The 22069-nt window shown below is 32.1% G+C and overlaps 1 protein-coding gene across 2 annotated transcripts in view; it reads left to right on the forward strand.

The window, feature by feature from the left end:
* Window positions 1-19336, forward strand: part of LOC108914765 (epsin-2-like) — a gene marked incomplete at its 5' end in the record, with an annotated part of 41834 nt that extends 22498 nt beyond the window's left edge. Inside the window, 2 exon segments of one of the 2 annotated variants that reach the window (XM_023456271.1) lie at window positions 10790-11141; window positions 18126-19336. In XM_023456271.1, coding sequence (XP_023312039.1) covers window positions 10790-11139 — 350 coding nt within the window. 2 annotated transcript variants of the gene reach the window in all.
* Between the last annotated feature and the right edge of the window lie 2733 nt (window positions 19337-22069).

The following is a 22069-nucleotide window of genomic DNA, read 5'->3' on the forward strand; positions in this document are numbered from 1 at the left end:
AAATGTGTTATAAATAAAATATCAAAAAATCAACTCGAGACTAGTTGGGTAACTTTATTTAAACAATGGTCAAAGTTATGGAAAAGTGGTTTTTTAACTCGCGTAAAAAAACTATTATTCTTAGCGAAAAGAGGTTTATACAAAAAAGGTAGGTATTAAATAAACCTTTAAGGGGGCGATTTAGCATGTATATTTTTACCATGTAACAGAGCTTCAGATGAGGAAACAAATCGTCGAAGAAACTAATATAATTGAATATTATTATATATCAATGTATTCACAATGGTTCCTGCTAGTGAGTGGAATAAATTTCAATGCTCATGAGAACAGAAGAATAATTTAAATAAATGCCAAAGTACCTCAATTTTAACCATACTGTTAGTCTGACAATATATTGCATTTACGACGGAACTAGGTCAGGCACAATAACCAAACTACTTCACTCACTAGAACGGACACAGGATCATTTGTATTTAATTTTCAGATTAATATTTATTAACAATTCTATAATTTGTGTCCTCAAGTAAAATGACAACATTTTACACATGACTCCATGTTTTTTCTATACTTAAACCAGAATTTTAGTGATTTCTATCTCAAACAAGAATTTGTAGGTATAATTAGTTTGTATACTTTGTCACAGGTGTCGCTACCTTTGAAAATGAAGGCAAAAACACAGAGTTGGCTTATTACAAAATGCGTGCTAAAATAAAGCATAAGGTGGCCATATTCTTAAAAGTAGAACGTGTAGAACAAAAGTAAACACAAAAATAAAATGTTATAAGAATATTTACATGTGGAATTATATATAAAAAAGATAGTATTTTCGTAGATTTCAGCACCTAAAACCTTAATGATATGATCGTTTTTTGCACCTGTTTATTCGTTTTACTGCGGCGTCTTTGAAAATACTCAGGTGGTATGACATAACATTCCTATTATTTGATAAGCTTTAGATTATTCAGTTATTAAATGTTTGAAATTATTTGTTTTTGCGGAAAACACTATTTAAAGAATATGGGGCCCATAATGGTCTGATATTATCTTTGATTTATAAATATGGGTAATTTTTTAAAAGTACCTAAGTAATAAGATTTTGTAAAGCTTAAGTAGTACGAAAATATAACGCATAAAAAACCAATAATATGTACGAATGTTTCTTTATTAGAATAAGATTAAATTTTACGTACAGGGTGTCCCACATAAAATCGTTATTTATGTTGTAGCCTTGGTAGTTTCAAAATAAATTTACAGCTTAAAAATTGGTCTGGCTCAGGTAGATTTCTTTTTCAATCTACAAATCAGTAGCTACTTACCGATAAGAAGGAAACCACTAGTCTAGTCGAGAAGTGAGTTTTCTGCGAAAAATAGTTATTGTAATCCTAAAAATATGGTTGTTAGTACATTGGATTCGGAATTAAATTCTGAGAAAGAAGTATTTTTTAATTTATCCGCAATTAAAAATAGCAATTGTTATAAACAAAAAACGAAGAGAAAAAAGGGAGTCTCCTTTTTTAGCTATAACTAAAAAAATATTGAAGATAGCTGAAATTTCAATAAAGATCCTGAAAGAGGAGAAAATTTCAGCACAATAAGTCGAGACTCCCGGAATTGTAGCTCCATTATTTATAATTTTAATTTGACGTTGAAAATATGGCTCCGCGCGGCGGTTTCCGCGTCCTCGCGTCGCCTCCAAGCAAAGTGTGCAACACAAAATAATTTTTTTATAGTATTCGATATTAATTTAAAAATCTAAATAAATTATAGTGTCATCTAGACACTTTAAGGAACACAGCCCAGTTGGAAAATAATTTTTAACTTACTTTTCTTAGTTATTCAATTGTTAATGAACTAATTTTTCGTGGACTTAATCTTTCATAAAACTTGTAAAAGTTTAAATAATGTATCTACAAATTTTTTTCTTTCTGGGAGGTCTTTTTATATACATAATAAACAAGATTCCGTTGTAAAAGTTTATAAAAGGTTTTTCATTTGTTTATAATGATTTTTTAAAGTTAACAAAAAGTGAAAAATCCGAGAAATGTTATAAAAAAATTTGTTTTACCAAATGTTTGATTTTACTTGTTTTTCTATTAATATATTGCGTTTATTAACTTAGCTAAANTGTGATGTTACATCAGTATACCTTTCGTTGTCATGAAAACGAGAAAACAAAAATTAATTTGTAACTGTATTGGCACATAAGATTAATTGCTGTCACCACAGTTATTACTAGTTGTATATTGTTTAAAAATGACTTCTAACATTGATTACTTAAATAGTAAAGCAGAATCGCGATTAATACCGCAAAAATCGCTTATAGAATAGAATACGACAAGTTCATCAAATGATGGAAGAGCAAAAGGTAACAAATACAGATGAACGAGTTGTGCTTGCTTATCTTCGGAAAATGTCAAATGTATTAATTTGAACAGCATTTCATCTGATTTAAAAAACCGAAGCATTAATATTTCAAACAATACCGACTGCACATTTCACATTTATTTAAATAATTAACATGTTAAATATTTGAATAAAGCTTTTCAAACATTTGTTAGTAATATTTTATTTGACGTTACAAGGTACTTCTGTCAGATCAATAATTAAAAAGGTGACATTTAGACTTGACGTTTCTTGGGTTCTTGATGTTGCCATGGTAACTTTAAAACGCGCGTTTTAAAAAGTTGGATTTAAACAGTCTGGGGCGTGCTTTAAATAAGCAAAATTGGGTACCAATAAAAAAAAATACTTTATCACATCAAAGCTGAAACGGTCACCTATTTTATAAACTTATAAATTGTTATAACTTCTAAACTATTGATGATACGGTCTTTGACATTCAGGTAGATCTTTTAGATAATTTATTGATCTATAACATGAATTTTTTTACCTGCTTCATATCTACAATGGTTCTATTTTTATAAACATTTGTTTATAAAAAAATGCATTATCTAATTCTTTAAATGACTAAAACTTTTAAACTATTGAAGTTACGAATTCCACTATTTAAGACAATTTTATAGAGTAACTACTGGACTACTCAATAAAATTTTTTTTATATTTTTTATTCCATTTGTTTACGATGTTTTTTTATTTGTTTAAATTATCACACGATTAAGGGTACATTTTCTGGGTTTTCTGTACTTTTTTCTAACTAATGTCAATATTGTGAAATGAAAAAACTGTTATAAACTTTTACAACGGAATCTTGTTTATTATGTATATAAAAAGACCTCCGAGAAAAAAAAAATTTAGATACATTATTTAAACTTTTACAACAAATTTTATGAAAGATTAAGTCCACGAAAAATTAGTTCATTAACAATTGAATAACTTTAACAAAAGTCAAGTTAAAAATTATTTTCCAAATTTTCCTGTGTTCCTTCAAGTGTCTAGATGACACTAAAATTTATTTAGATTAGATTTAGGCCCGATTTTTGAAAAAAAACCTAATTCGCCCGGACTACTAGGCTTATTTTATTCATTATTCAATTCCTCAAAAGTCTTCAAAATTTAGAAATAAAAAGTTGTCATTCTGGGAACAATTGTTTATACAAATTTTGACTTTTTTATGAACAAGTATTTGTAGAATAAGCTTTACAAGTCGATTTTTCAGAGCACTATATTTCATTTTTGCAATAAGTATTTCGTTCTAAAAAAGTTTTTTTTCTGTTCTTCATTAGTATTATTTTTGGTTTTCCATTTAAAAATTAAAGTAAGTAGCAAAAAAAATAGTGTATCTGGCAATTGAATTCAGATCCACTATAACTGCAGGCTAATTATATTTGAAATCGCATTATATTGCTTGGTAATTGTCCAAAACATGACATAAATTTATTTAATTTTAATAAGCAATAGCATAAAATCGATGTAAAATTTCCCTGGGAACACGATGGTGCAATTATTTTTTTGCTACTTGCCGTAGTTTACGAGATATTTGCGAAAAACCTTATTTTTACGGGTTTTTGACCTTTTGACCCCTTGCCTGATCACCTAGGTCAAAAATTTTTGCGTATTCGGATTCCTGAGGGTCGAAAACATATTTGCGCCCAGGTTTGATCGACAGAGGAAAAAATGGAGGTTCAGCCTTCATTTCAATGGACTAAATACATACAGTAATATTATATATATATTTTATGCCTATACATATTATTCTCCAAACGCAATTAATAGCAAGATTCTATATATTTTAGTAATTAAGCAGTGTTTTTAAGTTAATACGACTCGCCAAAGTAAAAAAATATTTCAGGTTAGGTATATATTTTTTTACTGAAAATAGCAGTTAATTTACATTATCGGATTGTTAATGTGAAAATATAAACATTAGTCTGTTGACTATTCCATGTTATACGTGTTTTAACGTCAATTTTGAAGAAGAAACTACATGTAATTTTAAAAACCGTATTTCTGTTTTTATAATGAAGGAATAGTAATTATAAGATTGTTTAAGCTTATTAACTAAAAATTATTGCCTACTCAATAAAAAAATATTATTGTCCTCGATAATCTATTACTGATTAATAAAATATTTACTCTCTTTCCTTATAAGATTGTATGTACACAAATTGGAGCCGTTCCTGAAAAATCGGGCGAATATGGTTGCAGTGTAAATTATTAGACTTGAAGCGTTGGCCGCTAGAGCAGCACCTGCCGGGGTCCCGTTTCGTGACTCACGCTGGGCGATATTTTTTGTACAAAATCCCGTCCTTAAAATGAGACAAGTCCGATTAAATTCGAATAATTTGTTTATGCGCAAGAGCTCAAAAATGGTCGAAAATGGCCGTTTTTTTCAATTGCTAATAATCACAGGTCAACATTTGATCTAAGCGGGAACACCGTAATCGGTATAGGCTACTAGGGGTTTTTGGGGTCGCTGATTACAATGAGAGGGTCAGTTCAAGGTCATTTGAAAAAATCTGAAAAAAATCATGGATATGTTTTTGAGGTCGGACAATCCGAATCTGAGGTCAGCTAAGCTCCACAAGGTCAAGGTCATTTGAAGGTCAAATGCGGAAAAAGCCATGGAAAAGTCTGAAAAAAATCATGGATATGTTTTTGAGGTCGGAGAATCCAAATCTGAGGTCAGCTAAGCTCCACAAGGTCAAGGTCAAGGTATTAGAAGGTCAAGTTCAAAAGAAAATTTTTAACATAACATTTTTTAGTTGTTATTCTTCATGTTTTTTTATATAAACCCTTACTTCTTACTTGTGTATATATTTGCATATATAAGCAACTGTTCTACAAGATTTATACTCATTTAACGCACTTTCGCTTGAAATGTGGAACTCGCTCACTCATATATCACAGATAAGTAACAAAACTGCCTAAAGTACTTTTGCTTGAATCATCGCGCTTATTCAGTTATATATCACTGATCCGATAATAATACCGTAAAGTCAGTATATCGAAGAACATTTTCTGCGGGTTATATGTGGCTACCGTTCTATCTCCTATGAGGTTTACTAGCAGAAGAGGCATCTATATAGCTACTAGTAAAAGAAATAACAAACAATTTCCGTTGAAAGCAACCAGTATTGATTGCAAAGCATTCTTTATATTTTTTTTTCAATGTTTCCGAGAATCTGGCTTTACTTCCCACAGTATACTGCCCGCAAACAACACAAAAGTTGTTTGGATTGTTTTTGCATGAAATTTGACTTGTAGCTTTTGACTCTACATCGGCCAAGTTTCCCACCGATGTAGAGCTACGGTCGTATGATGACGACGCCTGCGAGCCCGCTTTCCCACCCTGACCAGCCGTCGATTCTGGGTCTAAGCCCTGTCTCGTAATTTGTTTATGTGCGGTTGCCATGACGGCATGAAAGCCATCACCCAGGTACTTCGCCGGATAGTGAAACAACTCCGTTGCCCACCGTCACAGCGTGGAGGTGCCCTGGGTGCAACCACACATAAATTTTCATGTACGAAACCGAAATTTTATGAGCTTTGCTACTTTGCCTTACTAGGGTTTAATAAAAAAAGTACCATATTGCAAAAAAGTAACATTTCAGATCACACTACAAATCAAGTTTAAGCTCACAAGTGAAGCATAAAAGGTAGTAAAAGTATAAAAGTAAAAAAGAATTGACACAGCTCCCAATAAGTATCCTCAGAAGTAACTTGTATATTCTAGACATAAAAACGTCTGGATTCACCTTAATCCACCATCATTTTTTCAGATTTTTTCAAAAATTACTTCATCCCTTAACCTTGACCTTTTGGAACTTCAAAGACCTCAGATTCAGATTTCCTGACCCCAAAAACATAAAGATGAATTTGTTCACATTTTATCAAGGCTTTTTCTGCATTTCACCTCTAAATAACCTTGACCTTGTGGAGCTTAGCTGACCTTAGATTCGGATTCCTCGACCTCAAAAACGTATCCATGATTTTTTTCAGACTTTTCCACGGCTTTTTCTGCATTTGACCTTCTAATGACCTTGACCTTGTGGAGCTTAGTTGACCTCAGATTCGGATTGTCCGACCTCAAAAACATCCATGATTTTTTCAGATTTTTTATGGCTTTTTCTGCATTTGACCTTCAAATGACCTTGACCTTGTGGAGCTTAGCTGACCTCAGATTCGGATTGTCCGACCTCAAAAACATATCCATGATTTTTTTCAGATTTTGTATGGCTTTCTGCATTTGACCTTCAAATGACCTTGAACCTGACGTGATGGAGGTTAACTGACCCTCATCGTAATCAGCGACCCCAAAAACCCCTAGTAGCCTATACCGATTACGGTGTTCCCGCTTAGATCAAATGTTTACCTGTGAATTAGTGCAATTTTCATCGTAGACACTTGTAATTCAGGATTTTTGAGGCTTTTTACACCCTTAATAAGTGATAAAAATTTCAGCCCGAAAGCTTCATTGGTTTGGCGTTGGCGGAATTTGTTATCTAAGAAGATGCTATTTTCAATTCATTTTTCCCAAGCTCACAGGCGTTGTAGAGTTTCGATCATTAGTTGTTTTTGTACCTAAATAGTTGTATTGACATATGCATTTACTGAGAATTTAGTTTTTCAAATTTAATTTGTTTAAACATTACTTTGAAAAAATGTTAATATTTATTAAATTGTTAAGATAAGTAATTATTATAAAATAAAATAATAACCTCTATACTTTAATTTTCTTCGAATTTAAAAAAAACATCGTAAGTTGATTAGAAGCTGAGATATATTTTTTTTTTATTTAATCGCAGTGACCTTAATTATTAATATTAAGAGCCGAAATTTGGAAAGGGTATACATTAAGAGCTATATTTTCATATCCTACATTAACATTAAGGTGAATTCAACTATTTAATTGTGAAAAAGAAGATAGCGGTGATGCGTTCTATTACTTGGTCTAGCGAACGAGTGGGGAGAGCGAGGCGGAGCATGCGCGCTTAACAATTTAATAAATATTAACATTTTTTCAGTCATTTTTAAACAAATTAAATTTGAAAAATTAAATTATCAGTAAATGCATAATGTCAATACAACTATTTAGATACAAAAATAACTAATGATTGAAACCCTACTACGCCTGTGAGCTTGGCATGGGCGAAGTTAAGTCATCGGATCTGGGGGGGCTAAAGCCCTAATATGAAAAAATATATATATTTTTTTCATTCTATTTTTGTGTATGTATCAAAGTAAGGTAAGCATATTTTTCTACCAATCCATAAATACTAAAAGTAAATGAAAAAAAAAATTTTTTTTGTCATAATTTTATTTTAAAAGTTATAAATTCTTCCAGAATATCGTCTAGAATCAGGGATTTTGAAATGTCACTTTCAATGTTAGCAAGTGCTAAAGAACTGAACTGCTTGACCCACGGTTGACCTTAAAATTTGGAAATGTGTCTTTTCTGACAACATATGTAATATCAGATATACTAATATTTTCGTCCCGTTTCCTGACACAGTTCTTAATTACGGTCGTTTCCGCCTTTAAAACCTCATTATCAATTCCGACTTCTGTTGGGCAGTGACGCCGACTTGGATTCAATTGAAACAACTATCAAATATGAAGTTATACAATTATTTTTTTTTTTGTCAAAAAAGTATGTTTTTTATTTTCTGTTCTGATGTGTACGTGTAATAATGTTTTTGGGGGGGCTAATTCGGATTTTGCCACCCCCTTAACTTCGCCCATGGAGCTTGGGAAAAGTGAATTGAAAATAGCATCTTCTTAGATAATAAATTCCGTCAACGCCAAGCTAATGAAGTTTTTGGGATGAAATTTTTACCACTTATTAAGGGTGCAAAAAGCCTCAAACATTCTGAATTACAAGTGTCTGTGATGAAAATTGCATTAATTATTAGCAATTGAAAAAAGCGGACATTTTCGACAATTTTTGAGCGCTTGCGCATAAACAAATTATCGGAATTTAATCGGACTTGTTTTATTTCACAGATTTATGTAATATCTACCTTTTTTGTATAAACCTTTTTTCTCTATGAATAACAGTTTTTTTACGCGAGTCAAAAACCACTTTTCCATAATTTTGACTATTGTTTTAACAAAGTTTCCCAACTAGTCTCGAGTTGATTTTTTGATATTTTGTTTATAACACGTTTCGGAACAATATTCCGCAGAGAAACTTCTAATAGTATTTTTTTCCCGAAAAAAAGCTATAATGACTGGCCTATCAATACAATTGTACATTCCCGACAATTTATTTCCAAAATTTGTGAATACATTAAACGTACAAATTACACAGAACTTCCAAAGTGAAATAAGGAAACGGGCTCCTGCCTGCATAAGGAGTCAAGGTACTCACTTCGAAAACCAGTTGTAAAATAAATTTATTTTCTTTCCCAATTTTTTATGAGGACTAAATTATGTGTCCGCGTCTATGATTTTTGTGTTGTTCCAGGAATTAAATGAAAATTTCTTAAAACTTTATACCTCGATTCTAAAGATATTAAAGGAGAGATTTTAAAATAATTTGTAAGTTTAATGTATTCACAAATTTTGGAAATAAATCGTCGTGAATGTACAATTGTATTGAAGTTTCTAACAACCTCTGTAGGTTTTAGCACCTATATTTTTGTCATATCAAAGTATTTAACATAATTTTTGTTGCATAACTTGAATTATTATGCATATTAACGGTAGAAGGAAACAAAAATGCAAAAAGTTATATCTTTTTGTTTATTTTACAATTAGTAGTATTAGGAAGTACACTCCTATGAAAACACTAAAATTTAAATAATAATAATTTATATTAATAAATAAATACCTTTATTTTCGGTACAACATACAGAATATTCAACAGAAAAAACAACATCGTATGTATGTATGTACCTAAAAACCTTAAGGGGAAGTTCACAAACGTGCTCCACCACTTAACCCTTGAATTGCAATAGCTAATTATTCGTCGCATTAATGACAAATTAAGGTTCTTTTGAAATATCCAAAACTATCAACTTTTGCTATAAATTTCATTTTATAGAGATGTGAACATATGAAGCAAAATATAATTATTTTTTCAAGAATATTTTTTCCTGCACCAAATCATAAAATATTCGTCATCTAAGTGATCAAGAAACCACTGTAACGATGACAAATAATTATTTATAATTATACTTAGAACCAGTTTTTCCAACCATCAAATAAAGTTATTTGTCAATTATATGTTTATCACTTATGGCTGATTTACATTTTGTTAAGTAGCAAGTGCAAATCAAAGTGTGTGAACATTTTGTTTACACTTAACACTTGACACCATAAAAACATGTTAACTAATCATTTCTCACCTGCACTTGTTACTTCACAAAATGTAAATCAGCCATTACGTAAAATAAAATTTTTATAACATACATACATGCAGGGCATGATTAAAAGGTGGAGTTTTTTACATTAAAAAACATTTTATCTTTAAAAAGTTAAACATTTTTACAAGATTTATTAAAGGACAACCAATATTGGTATTCAGATAGAAATAATTATTTTTGTTGTTTTAAAAAAGTACATAATACAAGATAAAAATAATAATCTAATTGATATGAAATATTTTTTTAAAATCATTTCAAGTTTATAAAAACAGTTGAATTATTATTCTGTCAGTGACCCCTGACATTGGGCTAGAGTAGCTGAGCCATACTACGGTCACTATGTAAAGTAGATAGGGAACATATTTAGGAAAGTTGAAACATGAAGTATTAAAAAGTTTTAAAATTTTAAACAAAATACGGGTTGTTTTTACTATTTTCTTCTTCGGTATATTCTGCAGAGTTTATATTTAAGCAGAATCCAATCCTGATCTGAACGCTTATGAAGCACAATGACTAGCCTTCTCTACTGAGGTCTTATGCATCTGGTGAAGTCACAGCAAATCGATTTGTGTGGCTCTTATATACAAGGTATTTAGTGTCTGTAGAGTACCATAACCTTAGTGTGCAAATTTGCTTTTTAATAAAATTCTCCACCTTTTATTTAAATTATGAAATTTGACAATAGCATATACCACAATTCCCAAATGTGTTCCTACAGGAACTTATGCAGCAACGGAGTATGATTATGAAAATTATGAAAAAAAGGGTTTTAAGAAAAATTCAGTTTTCTGACCGAATTCAAAGTTACACTATATATTTATTACCAGCATAGTTGTTATGAAATAATAATAATTAGAATAATCACAGCAATGATTGACATAAGATATTATTAGAGACGGAGATTATTGATTTACATAACATTTTGAAAAAGTATTATAGTATAATCTCTGGATTTTTGCTCATTTTTATATTATGCAGTTACTGAATTACATATATCCAAAATTGTTTGTTAAAACTCGCAGGTAAAGTGGCAAACCCAAGTTCAACAGCGAACCCCTTTTCAAATGCCTCCACGACAACACCCTCCAGACCAGTTTTCCATCCAACAGTAAACAAACCATCAATCAATGAAATCAAGCAGCAACCGTTTATACCGTTTAACCCACCTGGTGGATCATTTAGTTCTGTACCAGTTGGCCAGTCCCCTTATAATGTAAATTCTCAGTTTTCTTCTACTGGCATAGTGAATCAAGAATCAGGAAGTATACCACCAACTCAAGATCCTTGGACACCAGCTAATAGAAATGTGGCCACTAATTTGAACTCTTCTTGGGCGCAGAACAACGAATCACCAAATCCATTTTTATCTTAATTGTAAGTACGTTTTATTATGCTAAAACTAAAGTAGGTATGATTCATTTATCTCCCCGAAAATGAATGTATGTAACTTGTGCTTTCTTTGAAAGATGTGTAAAGTTAAACATCACCAAATCGCAAATATTTATTTTAAATTGTTCCCAAAATACAAGTTCTTTTACCATTATCGTGATTTTAAAAAATGTGTGTTATTCAATTAAATTGGTTTCAAAACCAGGTTTAATCCTAGTTTTGGTCTCGTTACAAGTGTTTGCTACAATTTTTTATTAGTTCAAGCATTCTGTCACGGATTAATGTTAAATTTGCGGTAATTATTACCTGGACAAAAAAAAAATATGACCATATAAAAAATTAAATTTTAAATTGAGTTTCTTTAAACTCGATCCAAAATGGCGAAAATGATTTAAAAAAAACAAAACAAAAAACGGTTTTTTAAAATAACTAAAAAAATGTAGCACCGATTGAAAAATTTTAAATGAGAAGGGTGTAGGTTTTAAAAAGATCTATCGACAAATTTTTTGTAAGTATCGATTGCTTTGTTACTTTTCGAGATAGTGAAAAAACCGTTAAAAATCTTCTCTTTTCTCTTCTTCTATAACTCGTTTACATTTACGTTCCCATATTTGCTATTTACTGCAAGCATAGCCCGCGGCAAGCCAAAAAAGTACATTTTTGAAAAATTTAAAAATATTAATTATTTTTTATATCGATTTTTTGAAAAAAAGGCACTCTCGAAAATTGGCTAGATCTTCTCAGCGGATAGCCCTACAGTAACGATTTTCGGTTTATTTTCTTCGTAAAGAGTTATATTATCATGCTGTTAAAAAATGTTGACGATTTTATTAATTTTAAGGATAAAAAAATGACTGAAAAAGTTGCGCTTTTTTTGGGTGTTTTTTTTTCAAATAACTAATTCAATTTTTATTTTATGAAAATGACTTTTAAAGAAAGAAACTGCTGATATTTTTTCACGAATTTAAAAAAAAATGTTTTTCCACGTCCTTCTGGAGCCGAGATAATTTTTTTATTTAAAAAAATTTTGAAGACACAATTTCACATTTTACAGCGATGCGCTTGATGGAGGTTAATATTAAATATATTTTCAAAAAAAAATAAAAATAGGATATGTTTAATTGATTTTTAGTATCAGTAATTGAGTAATAAATTGAAGCGTGCAGGCACTTAGTGTACTCAATTGAAGCGTGCAAACACTGAGTGCGTCAGCTGGATGGGACGGAGAAGTAGGGGGAAGCGGCGCGCACTTGCTCAGAAAACTATGATGTGCAGTCTAAATGGCTCGCGCTTGCAAAATCTTTGATATCTCGGCTTCTGGACCCCGTACAAAAATTCTTTTATACTTAATCTGGGGTAGCTAAACACAAATATTATAGTCATTTTCGCCTTTGAAGCAAAATAGTCCTGTAAATATTTAGTTTTTATTTAATTTACATTTTTTTTATTTTATCGTCATTTTAATAATTAAGAATATTACAATATTTTTCGTTTAATACCTTAATTTTTTTGCTCCATTAATCATACTAACGTACTTGTTGCTGGCTTTTCAACAATTACTTCATCATTTCAATAATTAATTTTGGTGTAAAATAAGTTTAACACGTTAAGCGCCAAAGAAAATTTTGATATTTTCATCACTGGGCTATTACTATATCCTTACACGCCTTGCACGCTTAGTTTATTACTCAATTACTAATACTAAAAATCAAGTAAACATATCCTACTATTTTTTTTGAAAATATAAGTATTCAATATTAATCTCCATCAAGCGCAACACTGTAAAATGTTAATTGCATCCTCAAAATTTTTTTTAAATTCGTGAAAAAATGTCAGCAGTTTCTTTCTTTAAAAGTCATTTTCATAAAATAAAAATTGAAACAGTTATTTGAAAAAAACACCCAAAAAAAGTGCAACTTTTTCAATGCCATTTTTTGATCCTTAAAATTAATAAAATCATCAACATTTTTTAACAGCATGATAATATAACTTTACGAAGAAAATAAACCGAAAATCGTTACTGTAGGGCTATCCACTGAGAAGACCCAGCCAATTTTCGAGAACGCCTTTTTTTAAAAAAAATCGATATATCGAAAAATAATTAATATTTTTAAATTTTTCAAAAATGTCCTTTTTTGGCTTGCCGTGGGCTATGCTTGCAGTAAATAGCAAATATGGGAATGTAAATGTAAACGAGTTATAGAAGAAGAGAAAAGAGAAGATTTTAACGGTTTTTTCGATATATCTCGAAAAGTAACAAAGCAATCGATACTTACAAAAAATCAGTCGATAGATCTTTTTAAAACCTACAACCTTCTCATTTAAAATTTTTCAATCGGTGCTCAATTTTTTTAGTTATTTTAGAAAAACCGTTTTTTGCAACTTTGCGATTTTTTTTGACCATTTTGGATCGAGTTTAAAGAACAAGAAACTTAATTTAAAATTTAATTTTCTATATGGTCGTATTTTTTTTGTCAAGGTAATAATTTCTGTAAGCATTTCTCTATCATGCTTAGACTATATTAATTCCTATGAAAATACCAACTTGAAGCCAGATAAATGCATCTTTTAATTTGTTGCTTTTTCAACAAAAGTTTATTTTGTCACTTTTGCGATATTCATTTATTTGTTTAATTTGATTCAAAATTTTTTTACAAATAACAGCTGCAAAATATGAGGAAACATTAAATCAAGTTGAAGTGTAATACTTACAATAAAAAGATACAGAAAAAATAAAACAACCAACTTTTCAGTTTTCAATGTTTCAAGAAATGATACATGTCTTATTTTTCTTAAAATTGTTCAATATTTTTATATACTTCATATAAATCTGCTTGAGAATTTAATGACTTTTGCATCATCCTTAGCAGTAATTCTCTATTTCACATTTAATAACAAAAACTTTGTTCATATAAATTAATGCTATACCTAGCCACAAAATTTATGTTATGAAAAAGCATGCCCAAATAATCATAATATTGTCATATTTGTCCTTCCTTTATAAACAAGTTTATGTGAGAGATGGGTTGATACATATGCCTTGTCTTACAACAAGGATAAACATCACCTGTTTGAAGATCTATTACAGCTATGCCACTTGTTACATTGATAAACAGCAAATGTTTAAACTGATACACTTTCTAATTAAAAGGAACATTTTGGAACTAAAGGGTGTCCAAAATTCACGTAAGAAGTAATTTTGATAGAAAACAGATATTTAATTAAAAATTGTTAATTTTTTATTGATTCATAAAGTATACAGTACAAGGTAATATATATGGAATAGGATATCGGGTAAATAGCCGCTTTTGTTGAAATTTTCCATAACCATTTTGCATAAATTTGACTGAATTTTATTAATACAGTGCTCAATTTCCTCCTTCAAGGTGTGGGACCTTAACTTCAAGAAACTGTAAAGAGAAAAGTCCAATGGCTTTAAATTTTATGATATGGGCGGCCAATTCTGATAATCAAAACGAGAAATTACACGACCAGGAAATAACTCGTGCAGTACTTAAATAGACTCTTTTAGTCTGACGTCACATATTTAGGCAACCCACAACAAGTTATCAGTTGAAATTGTACAGACCGAATCTGACCCATGTGCTGTACAGGGTGATCCGAATTTTATGCAGGAAACTTCGAGGGTAGATAGATCTCTTTAAAATAATATGTGTTTGCCTTATAAACATAGGTCTGGAATGTCCCCGTTTTAGAGATACAGGGTGTTGAGGTTTAAAAAAAAAATTGATTTTTTGTTTATATCGCACACTACCTCACAGATGGTGTAGAAAGGAGCGTAAATAATTTTGTAAATGTGCTTTCAAATTGCACTTACTTTTAAACATAAACAAATATTCTTGTAATATTATCGTTAGAAGTGTCTGCCACAAGGGGATTGTATTGGTATGAATAACTTGAGAACGGCGAATCTTCGGGAAAAAATTAAAGTCACCTTTTTTACGTATTTTGTGCATTAAAATATAAATAAGTTACAATAACATGTAAAAAATGCAGTGGCATAGGTTTTTTGGAAAAAAAGGGGGTAACCCCTGTCCAGTTGTACACTACTGGTTGAACCTTTAAAGCTCATATTTCAGGGAATATAAGGCCTATACATTATATGTACCAAATTTTATTGAGATCGGTTAATAGATTCCGGAGATATAAACAAAAAATCAATTTTTTTGACAACTTCAATGCGCATGCTCGAAAAGAATATTCTCATACGCAGGTGAATTTTTTTGAACTGTCATTGTTGTCATCTTTAGCGGTTTGTGGTTGATTTTCTGAACTACTCTGGTTTGTTCCATTTACAGACCATGTCTGTAGTAGACAAATTGGTGTGACCAAAGATGGCAAGAGTTGTCATGTATCTAATCCTTTAGGATTAGATACATGCATGATTAGGACAAGTGCATTTGGATATTTGTCCATAGGTTAGGAAAACCTAAAAGTGCGATATGTTTAGATGAATATTCCCCACAGGTTTATTGTAGGTAAACTAGCACTTTATCTCGACTATATACAGGGTGATATGAGGGAAAAACGGGAAAAAAATTCCTACTTCAATGCCCTCTATCTCCGAAACGGTGCGATTTAGGAAATAAGTTAATATCATGAATGAACATTATTTTAATCTGAAGTTATCCAGATTAAACCTGAATCACCCTGTATATTTTCCTCCTCATACTTTCTTGAACTTCTCTGATAACTGGAAGTTCATCATCGTAAAGCATTTTTTTGTCAATAACCAGAGGAAACAGAATTTTCTCCCTTTTCGATGAGCTTCTTTTTCTTTAAAGTTCAAAGTACACACGCGCCATTATTCCATGGCTAGAAATTGGCCTCAATGATTTGGGATCGAGGGGGATTATCCCCTCTTTATCCTGCCTCATCTCGTGTAGGCCTGGACAGCCTTTGTAGGTGGACTCCATCCGTCGTCTACCCCGACCGCAAATGCGGCCGGTGTAGGCACTTTGTGGGACCTCTTGTCCTGCTGGGCCCCGCCGTCTAGGGCCCTTTCTTCTGGCGCTCTTCTTGCTTCGCCGGCTCGTCTGTGTAAACCCCGGGGGTGGTGTCATGTTTATGTGTGGTATGGTTGGGTAGGCTAGTGCGGCTATGTAGCCTGGGATGCGCTTTGCTGTGGCCCTTAGCCTAGCGCGGGAGGGGAGGGGTAAGGAGGATATGGGGGGGTGTGTGTACACAGCGACACCGTTGTCCTCGTTTCTTGATCCTGGCGGTCTCTGAAACAGAAAAGGTTAGCGGGCAGGGAGGGGATGTCGTTAGGGTGGTCACCCAGGGTCAAAAAGTTGGTGTCTAGGTATTTTGTGTTTGTCGGTCACGTCGGGTACATAGTCAACGGCTTGCCTGAGGAAGAGATTGTCACGTCTAGCGGCTACAGTTCAAAGTACACCAAAATTGCACTCATACTAACTGGTATATTAGACATGATAATATATCAAAAAATATTACAAAACTTAGGAAAATGAAAGCAAGAAACCGCAAAGCTGACATACACGTAACCATAACCAAACTTGTCTTGTATGATATCCTGTTATGAGTCTACTTCGCTTACATGAAATTATCGTTAATGTGCATGCTCAATAACATTGATATAATTTTAATTCATTAATTAATTCTAATTTAAAAGTCAATATTGTTCTACAAATTTAAATAAGTAAATTTTATAATTCTAGTTTGTCACTTGCGGTTTGACATTTCTTAAATATTTCTAATATTGCCAGAATATCGCGACAAAGAAGAAATTTTTTTGGCACTTATGTCCAAAGTACATAATGTCAAAAATTGATCTTGTAAAAAAAATTGAGTAATTCTTCACAACAATGTGCACTATGAGGTTGGCATATATGATTGTCTCTACTAAAAAGGGTTATTCTTTCTCATGCTATGTGGCACCGTCTTGTTGAAACCACACCACGCCTACATCTATATCTTGCAATTTAGGCCCAAAAAACTGGATTATCACATCATGATAGTGAATACCATTGGTCAGACAATAATAGGCCAGCTGTATTTTTGAAGAAGAATGGTTCCATGAAGCCATCAAGATGAAAATGAGCCTCATCGCTGAAGATGAGTTTGTTCGAAAAATCAGCATCCACTTGTTCTATAATCCATTCAACGAACTCTCTTCAGTAGCTTCAGTTGAATTTTATAAGCATAAAGATGCAAATCTTTTGTGAGAATATGCTGTAGAAAATACGACCACAGTGCCGAAGTGATGTTCATGCACTCTCAGCGACACTCACAAACTGCTTCAATGTTTTGTGTGGAATGACTTGTTGAAGGATGACCAGACTGTTTAAGATCATTAATTGATCCAGTCTCCCTGAATTGTCAGCTGACATACTCTCTTTTTTTTTCATTTCCAACACTTTACTGCACAAATGGCGCAAAATTCAAATCTTGCATGAATTTTGGACACCCGATAGATATGACTTTATTGCCCTGCTAAACAGATAGATGGCTCAACTCTCAAGTAATTTTAGATAGACAATTCTGTATCTCCTCTAGTTTAGAAGATGTTATGAACCTTGAAAGTGATGATAGTTTTTATCAGTGATTTATTGACTATTGAAATAATCTGCAATAACTGCTAGGTATAGGGAATATTTAATAGTGACCCTCAAATTTCATCTAGAATCCGAAAATGCAATTAATATATAGGGTGTCCCATTTAAAATAAAAAAGTTAGTCGATTTCCAGTATAACCGGAAATGCCATAAAAATAGTTCCAAATATTTTATCTGTGTTGGTCATACTGCCTTTGCTAGGTTGCCAAATTTTCAGATTTATCGGATCAGTACTTTCCCAGATATTGATAGTCGCGATTTCTGGTGGGACACCCTGTATATTAAAAAGGGCCTTGTAATAGTAGGCACTAAACAAAGATTTGAAAATGCTTTCACATCATTGGCAGTGAGTAATATAAAATGTTTGTTACAGGTTTTCTTTTGGTAATATCATCAGATTTTAATTTCATTGGACAGTACAAGTGCAAAAATGGTATATTTTTATATATTTATTATTATAATGAAAATATTATTTGATTTTTGGACACTTCTTTTTTCTTCATTTAAAACTTTGTTAAATATTTTATATACTCCCATATTTCACATTTTAATCAGTCAGACATTTAAATACGAAATATAATTTCATTGATATTCAACTAATTTATTATTGTTGTTTTATTTTTCTGTAGGATATAACGTAATAATTTAAAAAATATTTAAAAAAATAAATCTTAAATCGTTTTTTTAAATAAATAAAAAAAATGTGCTTTATCATTTAATTCTAATTTTTCACATCTTACCAAATATTATTTCCCATACAGTATTTTAAGTTTAGTTTTATATATCTCTGCTACTTACACTACTGCAAAGGCCGAAACCCACTAGCAGCTATGCACCCCATGCCATGCCACGCCTCGCCATGTGATAAGAGTACGTGTATATAATTTCCATTTGATTTTAAATATGCTTAAAACATATTTGCACACGCTGCACCATACCATGTTACCCGACATGTGATGATACTAAATTTGTAGATGTATCCGAAGCTTATTACTGCATATTAAACCTCCTTACCTCCAAGATCTAGCAAATAATAAGAGGTGACAAACACCATAATTGTCTTGACTTCTAGGAATTTTGTTGACCCAATATTTTCTTTTTTGTTTGTAATAAAGCTGCATAATTTTCTAAAAATTCTGTCACTGCTTCCAAACTCTAAATTATATACGAAGCTACTATTGCCATTTTCCTTCAATGTAAAAAAAAAATTGTTGTAAATGTCCACACAACTGAACCCACGTAATCCCACATCAAGTGGTGTGGCATTGTGTGGAATGGTATGCTACTAGTGGGCTTTGACCTTAATTTTATTCAAATTTGTTTTATATAAATATAATTTTAAATTTAAATTATTAAAGAGTTTATGTGTATGGTTTATTGTAATTATGAATATATTTGTATATATTTACTCAAAATAGTTGTTTATTGTTATTATTTTCTTTGAAATGCAACGTGTATATATAATTAATTATATTTTTTTAGAATAAGAATTTTATATCTTGGCAAAATGGGTTGATAAAAAGGGATATAATGGATTTTATTATATCATGATAATTATTTTCACTTACATTCGTAAAATAAAAGAACTGCAAAAATTGTTTTTTTTTTTATTGTAACAATTTTGTACACAGACATCACCTTATTCAAAGTAGATATGAAATGTGTTCATACATTTCAAGTTTACTGTGTATAATATGTAATTAATAGTTTTTTAATTGGGAATAAAAAAGTCAAATTTAAAATAAATATGCATGATTTACTTGTTGAGAATTACTGACTTTACAGTGGTATTTACTCTTGAAATATTTAAAATACAATGGTTTTTCAGGATGTTTTACTGTGGCCTATATACCTGGTCGCTACCAGTTACAGACTTAATTGCACTTCCTCCACCTTACAAGGAGAAGGTAAGGTAGTCGGATTTTTGTAATTTTTGATATTCATGGTACGTGTAGTTTGGACCTTCAATAAGAATTTTCCGATGTAGTTCGACGCAACGTTTATAAATTACCAAGATAATCGATTTTGAAGTTTTACGTGACGGCTAAATCCATTAAATGTGACACATTGTTCAACTGGGAGCGTGGCCTAATTGGTAGCGTTCGGGACTGACAGTCATGAGATCGCTGGTTCGAGTCCGTCGCGTAACATTTCTTTTTTTTTTCAAAACGCACCATATGGTTTTTTATTATTTTTCTCATCTTGAAAATTATGAACAAACGAAATATTATAATAAGTACTTATGTATATGTAGGAATATCCTTCAAATATTTCGTTAAAATGCACAATTGGTTGATAAACGATATTTATTATGAATTAACAATAAGATTTCATTAAAAAAAAAACAAACGATGTCAGGTAGGATGTTCTTTTATTTTATATTTATGTTAGTATTTGACATTTTACGCAGTGTGGCATGAGCCAGAATGGTAGCTATCATAAAAAAATGGGAAGCAGACATTTATTAAGCATCTAGCTTCCTTTCTTTTTGTGTTTAAAATAACCGCTTACAGAACACACCTGCTCGGGCATAAAAAGTTTCAGTAAATTCCACAAAGGGTAGAGAAGCATCGAAACTGTAATGAAAGAACAATCTTTCAAAATGTTAACGAAATTTGCTTCGACGTCGATATTTTGAAAACAAAATGCGCCTGTAAAAACAACATTTACACGGCATGCTAGACGCTTAAAAAATTTCTGCTTCCCATGTTTCTATGATAACTTATCATTCTGACTTATGCCACACTGCGTAAAATGTCAAATACTAAAAATAAAATAAAAAACCTACCTGACCTCGTTTGTTTTTTTTTTTAAAGAAACTTTATTGTTAATTCATAATAAATATTGTTTATCAACCAATTGTGCATTTTAATGAAATATATGAAGAATATTGCTACATATACATGTTAACGGTGGTGTACTTTAGGGGTTCTTAAACCCTTACATGATCCCTACTGCGGACTATCTTCCTACTTAAGGCATCTGCGATCTGCGACTACGCAACTGCTTCGAAACCACTCGATGGCAGGCGGACGAGATCAACGAGAAAAGTGGGGAGAAACACCAGTCGACGTAGAGAGACGTAATGGGGCGGAGTAAATTAAATGTGACGTAGTTGTAAAATAAAATAGGTATTGTAAAAGGACCTAAGTGGTATTTATTTGGGGTAGAAACCCTCTCTCATTTAACATCAGAAGTGGGATGAACTTATAAACTATTTAAAGTAGTGTAAGTGAAATAAAAGAACAATTAATGTGAAGTTGTAAAAATGGCGGAGGAGCATCCAGAACTTGATGTAGAAGTGCCGGAGATCGATGACTTTCAGGATGAACAGCCCTCACCTGGTCCCGCACAGAAAAAGAAAAAGATTAACTGGCCAGAAGCGCTGCTATCTATTTTGGCATCGCAACAAGAGCAGCTCACCAAGCTATCAAATATGGCGACCGCATCAACGCCAACGCCCAGCGCCTCCGAGTCGGAGAGCTTAAACGCGCAGGCGACAACATCAGCCGGACATGCGAACTCGGCATTCAAATTGACCAGTTACGATCCCGACCAAAGTACGTATTCCATCAAGGAATGGTTAGACGACACTACGAAATTAAAAAAGGAATTAAATGTTAGCGACATTCTTATGATAGCCAAGGCTGGTGAGGCATTGAAAAACCGAGGCTATCAATATTATTGTGATTGGCGACCTCTTTCTCGAAGCTGGACAAATTTCTGCAATGATTTTACGATTGCGTTCCCTGATCGCGAAACACCTGGAGCGCGCGCATATAAGGCCGCGGTCTTACGGAGCCATTATTGCGAATCTTTGTGTGAATATGGACTTCAAAAATTGCGCTGCATTAGCAGGTTTTACGTGCAGTTACCGTGGAATATAATCTTAAGTATGGTGGAATACGGTCTAGATTGTGATGAAGCACGCTCTGCCGTACAAATTCAAAAACCGGCATCAGAACGTGAGTTAATGAAGTTATTAAGTGACTTTGATGCACGGCGAGTTAGGACCTCAAGGCTACCCAAACATTCGGACATTGCAGGATCATCTAGACGGAAATATGAACGCCAAAGAGAACACCGAGATCGGAATACCAGATTTAGGAAGCCATACGGAACCTTTCAAGGAACATGTTACCAATGTGGGCAGCAGGGACATCAAAAAGATGTCTGTCATCAAGTATGCAAAGATCAGTTACATAAAGAAGACGTTCATGATAAATCTGCAGTCACTGGTATCCCTCAGTGTAATCATTGCAAAAAGCCAGGACATTTAGAAAAAAATTGCTGGTCGAAGCATGGGAAACCCAAAAC

The sequence above is a fragment of the Anoplophora glabripennis genome, unplaced genomic scaffold, assembly GCF_000390285.2.
Source record: "Anoplophora glabripennis isolate ALB-LARVAE unplaced genomic scaffold, Agla_2.0 scaffold1341, whole genome shotgun sequence".
Lineage (NCBI taxonomy): Eukaryota > Metazoa > Arthropoda > Insecta > Coleoptera > Cerambycidae > Anoplophora > Anoplophora glabripennis.